General features: G+C 42.9%; 1 protein-coding gene across 1 annotated transcript in view; it reads right to left on the bottom strand.

Annotated features, from left to right (window-relative positions):
• DRAM1 (DNA-damage regulated autophagy modulator 1) overlaps positions 1-9,857 on the bottom strand; it is a 37,517-nt gene extending 27,660 nt beyond the window's left edge. The window contains exon 1 of the mRNA XM_005880722.2: positions 9,725-9,857. Within this exon, the coding sequence (XP_005880784.1) occupies positions 9,725-9,855 (131 nt within the window). The 5' untranslated portion in view covers positions 9,856-9,857. The remainder of the gene's footprint in view (positions 1-9,724) is intronic.
• Positions 9,858-9,863: the final 6 nt, after the last annotated feature.

The following is a 9,863-nucleotide window of genomic DNA, read 5'->3' on the forward strand; positions in this document are numbered from 1 at the left end:
GGATGTCCGACTGCTGGTTTAGGCCCGATCCCCGGGATCGGGCCTAAACCAGCAGTCAGACATCCTCCGAGGGGTCCCAGATTGGAGAGGGTGCAGGCTGGGCTGAGGGGAACTCCCCCCCGCCTCCCCGTGCATGAATTTTGTGCACCCAGCCTCTAGTAAACTATAAATTATCATTTAAAAGAATGATACTTTTCTTAGCTAAATGTTTTAAATGGCATGCCTGCCTTTTCGTCCTCACGACATTATGGCTTAGAAACACTAGGGGATAATCATCACTGCACTGTATGGCATTAACATCACGTCAGAATATGTGGCTCTCTGTACAGAAAACTCATTCTCTGCGTATTTATTATCCGGACCCCATTGTTATGGTTGAACAGGAAAGCAAAGGTCACTGTTGCCTGAAATTCATTGTAGTTAGTAATCAAAAAGTCAGTTTAAGCAGGAAGTCATCAAAAAGTATATGGATACATACCCACCACAAACATAGAATTATACATTCATTTGCCTATTTGTTGATGTAGGCCAAGACAGTTACATGAGTATAAATCCAATGTGTGTGTTTCTGATATATACACCACACCTACCCTCAATCATCTCATTTTGTTTGGGTTTCTTTAAGGTGAAGAAAAATCTTAAGACACTTTTGAAGTAATTTAAGTGCAGAATCCTTTTTGTGTTTTTTTATATATTTTTTATTGATTTCGGAGAGAAAGGGAGAGGGAGAGAGATAGAAACATCAATGATGAGAGAGAATCATTGCTCAGCTGCCTCCTGCCCACCCACTAACTGTGGATCTTGAGCCCGCAATCCACGAGCATGAGCCCTGACCTGGAATTAACTGTGACCTCCTGACCTCCTGGTTCATAAGTCAACACTCAACCACTGGGCAACACCAACCGGGTTTAGTGTTGTTTTTTTTTACAGTTTTTATAAATCCTTACATTTGTCAGAAACACTAGTGAACAAACTGCAGTCTCTTTTGAATCTTTCCAAAACACTCAACCGAGTTTTCTTAGAAACTACAATTCTCTTTTTGCATTGACAGACCAACAATTTATTTATATTGAGTTAAAGCACACCATTACAATAAAAAAAATACAACTGGCATAAACACTTTGGGAACAAACACAACTGGCGTTTGATAAGGGTACAAAGAAACAGGTGCAAGAAGCAAGCAAGCAGCTCAGAGTGGCCATCACTGGGCACGGTTTTCAGGGTTCACTGGCTTTAGTCCGTGTATTTTTCAGAGAATGAGGTTATCAGTTAAACCAGCAAATTCATTAAGTTGAATTTGGTTAAGAAAGTTTCTGTTATGTGCACAAATACACCAATCACTTATAAAACTTAGCCCTCAACCAAATATCCTGTCCTACTTAACACTAGCATCTATCCAGACCAATGTGGACTTCTCCCTTAATAATACTAATAGCAATTGCTTACAGAGAATTTATTATGTCCTTGGACCAGGGTGTTAATGAGTTCTAAGTGGGTTCATGTGTTAACTCATGAGGGAGGTGCTATTCTTAAAAACCATAGGGAAGCAGAAAGAAGTAACTTGTCCAAAGTCCCATAGCTGGGGCACATGGTAGACTTGTATTCTAACCAAAGCTGTCTGCTCTAAAGTTGCTCCTTTATCCAACACACTGTATTCCCTCTCAGTATGATTACCAAATGTTGTAAATATTCAACATGGTGAATATTTACTAGGTGATCCAGTTTTCTGCCACCAATCACTGAGCAGGGTTTGTGGTCATGAGGAGGAACAATGGGAGTGACCAAAGACCACACTCAATCCAGCAAACAGCACTTGACAAAAAGTGAGACTAGGCTACTCAAAAGCAACCAAGATGCAGAATTGGCAAAACTTTAAAAGTCAAGGGACTCAGAATATTCTGGAAGCATGAGACACAGCCAAAGTAGAGGATATAATAGAGAGTGGCTTATCATAGAATGATTCCAAAGTTGCTAACCTTGTAAAATATCGAGAATTTCATGAAGTCAGTAGAAATGGGGTCAGAGAAGAGATAGAAACACAACCAAAGTTAATCAATAGTGAATGCTGGCAGAATCAGTTAACAATTGAAGAGAAGCTGACCAGATTAATAAAATGGGCATAAATAAACTAGGCCCTTCTGTTGTAAGTGATCTTAGGATTCGGTCAATATTTACTAAGCATCCCCTATGTGTCTAGCACTGTCATAAATGCTGGGGAGACAGCAGTGAACAGACCCTATATCTCTACCCTCATGGAACTTTTGTGTGAGAGACAGACAATAAACAAGATCAATATCTTTATACATAGATTAAGAATTATCATTTGGAAAATTGAAGTTAAAACATTTCTGCAGAAATGACCCTCTTCCTATCCCCCTTCAAAAATCAAATGTGAAATCAAGGACTTTGTATCATGCAATCACAAAACAGTATTGGAAAATTATGTACTCCTCCCTTAAAATCAGCACCTGAATTATTTTCAGATTTTTGTTCATTTTAAGAATTTTGCATTTTCATTTTTTTGTTCATTATAAGAAGTGTTCATTATAATGAATTTTGTACGTTATAAGAATTAGCACAATGTGATTTTAACCTACATTTTGTTAACTAAGTGAGAGGCTCAACCTCTTTTACTTTGTTTACTGTGTCATTTCCCCCCCCCCTTTAAGTGGCTTAATTTTAGGTGACCCAGTTTTCTGCCACCAATCACTGAGCAGTGTTTGTGATCATGAGGAAGTACAATGGGAGTGACCAAAGACTACACTTGGTACAGCAAACAGCACTTGACAAAAAGTGAGAGCAGGCTAAAAAAGGATGCAACCAGGATGCAGAATTGGCAAAACCAAGGGCCACAGAACATTCTGGAAGCATGAGACACAAGCCAAAGAAGTTGTAAAAGAGAGTAGCTTATAAGCTAACAGGAGTTGATAAGTAACTAGTGAACCACGATAAGCTGAGGGATTTGGTCACAGAGGAAATATAAGAAACTATAACAAATTAACCTTGATGGTGCTCAAGAATGTGGGTGTAACCTTGTAAAAATCTAAACTAATCCTTCCATGTTGACCTTTGTTTGCCCTTGGTTTTCACATCCTTGCATTAATGGCCTCATAATCCAGAAATATCACACTATACTACTTCAATTTAGTAGCTGTTTAAATCCCATATTTCTAATTGAATTTTCTGACCAGAAACCCATCCATGTGGCTGAAAAATAACTACATACAAAAAGGTGTTCCAGGTTTGCAAGACGTTACCTTTGAGATAAAGTGGGTAAAAGATATATGAGATCTTTCTCTATTACTTTATGTAACTGCATGTAAATCAACAATAATCTCAAAGTAAAAAGGTTAATTTTTAAAAAAGAATAAAGGTCTTATTTCCACCTTATTTCTTATCTGCTAAGGTCTTCTTGACCATGACCTACTCTGCCCATCATACACAGATAAACCATTTTATTAGTTTCTTTATGTAAGCAAATATAAATGTGTATTACCCCCGCCCTTTACCCCTCAAGCCCCACCACCTCCACTAATTGGTAGCATATTTTATTCTGCATCTTGCTTTTTCTATGTAATAATGTATCAGAGATTTTTCTATATCAATGTATTAATTTAAAGAGTATTCTAGTCCTAACCGGTTTGGCTCAGTGGGTAGAGTGTCGGCCTGCAGACTGAAGGGTCCCAGGTTCGATTCTGGTCAAGGGCATGTACCTTGGTTGCGGTCTATATAGAGAGTTATTTTTGAAATCTTCTTTGAATAAAGTATATTTATTTAGCCAGTCCTCTACTCATGGTTATTTGTATGGTTTCCAACCTTTTTTAATTAAAAGCAATGCTATGAGTAATGCTATTTTTGTCATTTTGATAAATAATGCCAGCGTCCCTCTCTAGAGATTTAATCAATTTACATTCCCACCCGCAAAGTGTGATAGCCTGTTTCCCCAAAGTCTCACCAATAGAGTGTGTCACACATTTGGGTTTCTGCCAATCTAGTAGATGAAAAATTGTATCAGTGCGTTTTAATTTGAAATTTTATTTGATTCATGAGATTGAGCATCTTTCTACATGTCTAAGAGCTATTTGTCCATTTACCCAACATACTGAAGAATAACAATGTAATAAGACAATATATTATAAGGAAACTCAGTTTGAATGTCATACTGGATAGGGATCCTCCCAGGGTTCTGGCTCTTAATTAAAATGCAATGGCTTGCCCACATGGTATGTTTGAATATCGACCTATGAACCAGGAGGTCACTGTTCAACTCCCAGTCAGGACACATGACCCGGTTGATAACTCAATCCCCAGTGTGGGACTTGCAGGAGGCAGCCAATCAATTATTCTCTCTCATCATTAATGTTGCTATCTCTCTCTCCCTCTCCCTTCCTCTTTGAAATCAATAAAAATATATTTGTTTAAAAATGCAATTGGTCTTACTCAAAGTGTTCAACATTGTTTTAAAAAAAATCAGAACATCCAATTGGTCATCACGTGAAAGGACCATCTTAAATACAGATAGTGCCCGACTTATGATGGTTCTATTTGTGATTTTTTAAATGTAATTTTTACTTTACCATGGTGCAAAAGCAATAGACATTCAGCAGGAACCCAACTTCAAATTTTAAATTTTTATCTTTCCCCAGGCTAGCAATATTCAGTAGATACTCTGGAGATGCTGGACAGCAGCGATGGGCCCCAACTCCCCATCAGGCACGGGATCTTGAGGGTAAACAACCAACACTCTGCAGTATACAGTGTTGCCAACATTCTTTGTTTTAGTTCAATGCTTCAAACATTCTCCAGGCCCAGTGTGCTTTCAGCTGTGTTAATGGTCAATGGAGAGTTCCCATACAACCATTGTTTGTCACTTTCAGTACAGTATTCAATAAATTTCATGAGCTATTCAACACTTTATATGGTTTTGCCCAACTATAGGTTAATGTATGTATTCTGAGCATTTTTATGGTAGGCTAGGCTAAGCTGTTGTGTTCAGCAGATTAGGTGTACTAAATGCATTTTCAACTTAAGATATGTTGGACCAAAAAAAGGGGAATTCTATGGAAAGTAATCTCACAGGCTGATCTGATCATAAATTCCTAAATGATCAGGTCATGGTGGGCAGTCATGCCCCAAGCATAGAACTCCTTTAATAAAGTGTTTTAAACCAGCCCTGTCCATTGCACATGTAGGTTAACACACCATTGAAATACCAGAAGCAATGCATCTTGAAGCTGCATCAACCCTCAAGAAAGCACATAATCTTGTTAACTGTCCAATCTCCAAGTTACTTCCTTCCACCTCCGTGTAATCTTCCTAAGTTCTCTCCTTAATTTCAAATGCATAAAAGAACCTGCAAAACTGTTATTCTCAGGAGCAGTGAGATTTTGCTCCCCGAACATGTCATCAGTTTGGCTCAAATAAACTCTTATTAAAATTCTCTACAACACAAGAAAAACAATAAAAAAATTTTTTTCAGATAAAAATTATTAAAAAAGAAAAGTCTCTAGAGGTTTGAACATTTTTTATGTTGATATTTTCAACTTAAGATAGGTTATCAGGATGTAACCCCACAATCAAGGATTATCTGCATCCCAACCACCAATGACTACCTGATCAAGCCTCCCCTAAAGCGATCTGCCCTGCCCTAGAGGAAGAATAACAATATCCATAGTGGATGTCTGAGAAATATCAATTCAACTAATATTGAGAGCCTTCATGAATCTTACTAGTGGCCCCGTGCACAAATTCATGCACATTGAAAGAAAATTAATTAGAAGAACTATTTTAATATCACTATTTGCCCTTTCTCTATAATACAAGTGTCAACCAAATTCACGATAGACAATGACAGATCGAAACACACGCGTGTGATTGGCGCCAGCGAGAGCTTTATATGTATTGCGCACGTGCGAGTCAACTTAGCCTTTTATATATAAAGAATAAACTTGCTTAATTAGACCTGCTTTCTGATTTCGCTAAACTTTTTCCAGCCCAACTTCTCTTTCAGGTAATTGTCAGCAACACAGCAGTAAATATCAACATGAAGCAGATTATTATTGTAGATCACGCAGGGAGAACAAAGGGTAAAATATTTAACTGCACCAATGTTTGACTATATTCTGCACAGTGAGAAAACCTAAAGTCATTTTCAAGGTCCACCATTTCTTACTTCTTTTCAGTCAGGTCAACTTTCTAAGCTTTCTAAATCTCCGTTTTCCGGCTAATGAAAAAAAATAGGTTTCTACCAAGTCTCCTATCTACCTACTCCAGGACTTCTGTGAGGATCAAATGAGATGAGGCACAGGAAAACACTTCACAGACATTTGGTTAAAGTGTAAAATGTTTCCACCTGGCTGTAAAGCAAATCGTGTTCCTGGGCTGAAGAAATTGCAAGGAAGCTAGTCGCTAGGGAGAAGAAGCCAGGCGTTGCTATGTGACATCATTACCAGGTGCCCACAGCCACCGTTTCCTGACTGAGCTGGGCTGTGGGCCACATTTTGCGCCATGGGGTCTCTGCAGCGTCAGCTGCGATTTGGTAGGGTAGGCTGTCGCTCCAGGGTGGTGGCGGGGGCCTGTGTCCCACTTGGGGGAAGCCGAGTGTTGCTTTGTGGACACCAGGTGCCGTTTCTCTGTAAATGGCCAGTGCGCATCACAGCAGCTCTTGCATTGAGCATCTGCCCTCTGATAAGTCAGTGCGTGTCACAGCTACTGGTCAGACGAACACTTAGCATATTAGCCTTTTATATATATACTAGAGGCCTGGTGCACAAAATCGTGCACGGGGGGGGGCAGTGTCTCTCAGCCCAGCATGCACCCTCTCCAATCTGGGACCCCTCGGGGGATGTTCGACTGCCAGTTTAGGCCCAATCCCCATCCCTGTGGGATCAGGCCTAAACCGGCAGTCGGACATCCCTCTCATAATCCGGGACCACTGGCTCCTAACTGCTCGCCTGCCTTCCTGCCTGATCTTCCCTAACTACCACTGCCTGCCTGATCACCCCTAACTGCTTCCCCGCCTGCCTGATCGCCCCTAACCACCTCTGCCTGCTGGTCTGATCGCCTCTAACTGCTCCCCTGCTGACCTGATCACCCCTAACTGCCTCTGCCTCGGCCCCCACACCCAGGACCCAGGCTTCCCTCCTCCAGCCAGCTGCAGGCACCCAGGACCCGGGCTTCCCTCCCTCTGGCTGGCCACAGGCACCTGGGACCTGGACTGGCTTCACCCAGACTGGCCGCAGGCGCCCGGGACCAGAGGTGGCTTCACACGGGCCAGCCATAGCCACAGGCACCCAGGACCCTGGGCGGCTTCACCCGGGCCTGGCTTTGTCAAGAAGGATGTCCAGAAGGTCGTCCAGAAGACATCTGGTCTAATTATCATATTATCCTTTTATTAGTATAGATATATAGATACTCCAGAGGGAAGACAGGTGACCAACATAATAAGTAAATCACCCTGTTTGTTAGAAGGTGATAGGTGCTATGGTGAATAATACGACTGGATACAGGGAGACCTGGCACATTTAAGACACAGGAGGAAGCCAGTGCAGTTGGAGGAAATGGATCCCTCCATTCCTTCCTTGGGGTAAGGAAGAGTAAGAGGTATTGACAGCAGAGATGAATCATAGAAGACAAAGCTGAACATTTTTGGACAAAACTGATCATTCAGGCACGCCCATCAGGCCCTGATGTCTAGTTCTTACCTACATCTTGCCCTTTCCTCAATGACTTGGTTTTCTAGGAGGCGCAGAGGCATTTCAGAGCTCCAGCTGCTTTTGCAGGCAGAGAGCTCAGACAACCAAAAGCCCCAGGCACATGTGGGCAAACAATCCACATGTTTGCTGTGTGTGTGTAGGCTGATGACTCCTGGCAACAACGGAACAATCTCATGCCTTTTTCTCCAGTCATTCTGCTTTTCCTAAAGGCTTCTTTTCCTTGTTAAATGTACAATCTCTTTCCTGGCACGTCTGTGATTTGAGCATCTCACGAGTGGTTCGTCTTGTCAGCTCTTTTCCCCATTTCTGAACGTCTTCCATTTCAAGTTCACCGTGTGGTGATATTAATCACAACTATTTCAGACACGTCTACAAAGACTCAAACCCTGCCTCTGGCTGCCTGGCCAATGTGTATCTGTCCCTGACCTTCAGGTCCAGGACACACACAGCACTGCAGGGAGGGAAGCATTTGAGATCTTGCTCCCTAGCATGTCTTCAGTTTGGCTCAAACAATTCCTATTTAAAATTTTGAAAATGCACAGACACTCAAACCATTGCAGTGAGAAAAGCTTTTAACACCGGTCTCAGAAGATCTATCCTGCTTCAGAATCAAGAGGAATTAGACAGCCCGGCACATGGCTCAGTGGTTGAGTGGCAAACTATGAACCAGAAGGTCAGGATTTGATTCCCGGGTTGCAGCTGGAACCCCAGTGTGGGGCGTGCAGGGGGCAGCCGATCAATGATTCTCTCTCATCATTGATGTTATCTCTCTCACCCTACCTCTCTCTGAAATCAATAAACTTTTTTTTTTTTAAGGAGCAAGACAATGGCACTTAGGACTGAGATGAGCCATGAGACACCAAGCCCAGGTTTCTTCAGGGGCACAAGACCAGATGGGAAAGTTTGCTTGATGCATGGAGCCTCTTTCTGTATGGGAAACACCCCCTTTGCTCCCCCATGACTATAGATTTGCCTTATCTCCTTAATGCTCCCTTCCTTGCATCTCTAAATCCTAGTCTCCTCTTGCCTCACCTTCATTTCCCCCTCCTCACCCACAAAGAAAATATTACAGAATATTGCCCAAGAGGCAGAGGGCTGCAGGAGGGAAAACCCTTATAATCTGTATCATCTCTACAAACTTTGGTGTCGCCAACTTTATTATCCCCTCACCAGCCAATACAGACCCAGAGAAGCCACACAATCTAGGATAGAGATGAATCGTTCTGATAAAGACTGCTATGGACAAGACACGGAGTTGGGAGCCACACGAAGAGAATCAGGACCTGTGTCCTGGGCAACGATGAAGTGACCTTAAAAAGGTGGAGCCCAAAACTCAAGAAAAATGAAACGGCATAATGACAACACAAGAGATGCCACAAGTTGTTGACAGCTTGAGGGCTCTGACTCTGGGGGCACAGAACCCAGGGAAGGGTTGGGGCGGGGTGGGGGGGGGGTCTCCGCCGGCTCCATCCAGGAGAGCTTCAGTCCGACCCCCAAAGATCTGGAGTGTTGCTTTGGGCATGGGATGTAATTTGGGTGTGAATTCTGCTTTCACCATTTCCTAGCTGTGACATCAGTGTCACACTGATGGTATTTCAACATCTGCATAAACTTAGTTTCCTTTCTTGAAAACATGAACCAGACATGCACTTCACGAGGATGCTGGGAAGCAGAAGTGAAATATGCGAGCTGTTTTAGCTCACACCTGGATCTCCAACTTGCACTCTCAATAAATGGCATCCGTCGTTGCCCAGAAAAGCGTCTTCCCGAGATTACTGTCCCATCCCCAGCCTGAAAGTTCGGTGTAGTTCTGTCTATCCCGAACCCCTCCTGGTGCTCAGCTGCACGCTCCCTGCCTCTACACACCTGCCAGGGGGCAGCCTCTCCTCTCCTTGTAGTCAGATCCCATTCATTAGGTTCTAAAGACGCCCCGCTGGGTCTGGTTCCCAGCCCCTGCATCAGTGGCACCCCGCGGCGCCTCCGCGGGGTCCACCCTCCGCCCAGCCTACCTGATGTAGGGGAGGAAGGGGTTGACGTGCCCGGAGAGCACAGCGACCACATAGGAGATGATGAAGGCGGCGGATGACCAGGTCACCAGGAGGAAGGGGACGAAGGCCATTCCCTTTAGGAAGCGCGGCATCGCGCCGC

Source organism: Myotis brandtii, unplaced genomic scaffold (genome assembly GCF_000412655.1).
Source record: "Myotis brandtii unplaced genomic scaffold, ASM41265v1 scaffold65, whole genome shotgun sequence".
Classification (NCBI taxonomy): domain Eukaryota; kingdom Metazoa; phylum Chordata; class Mammalia; order Chiroptera; family Vespertilionidae; genus Myotis; species Myotis brandtii.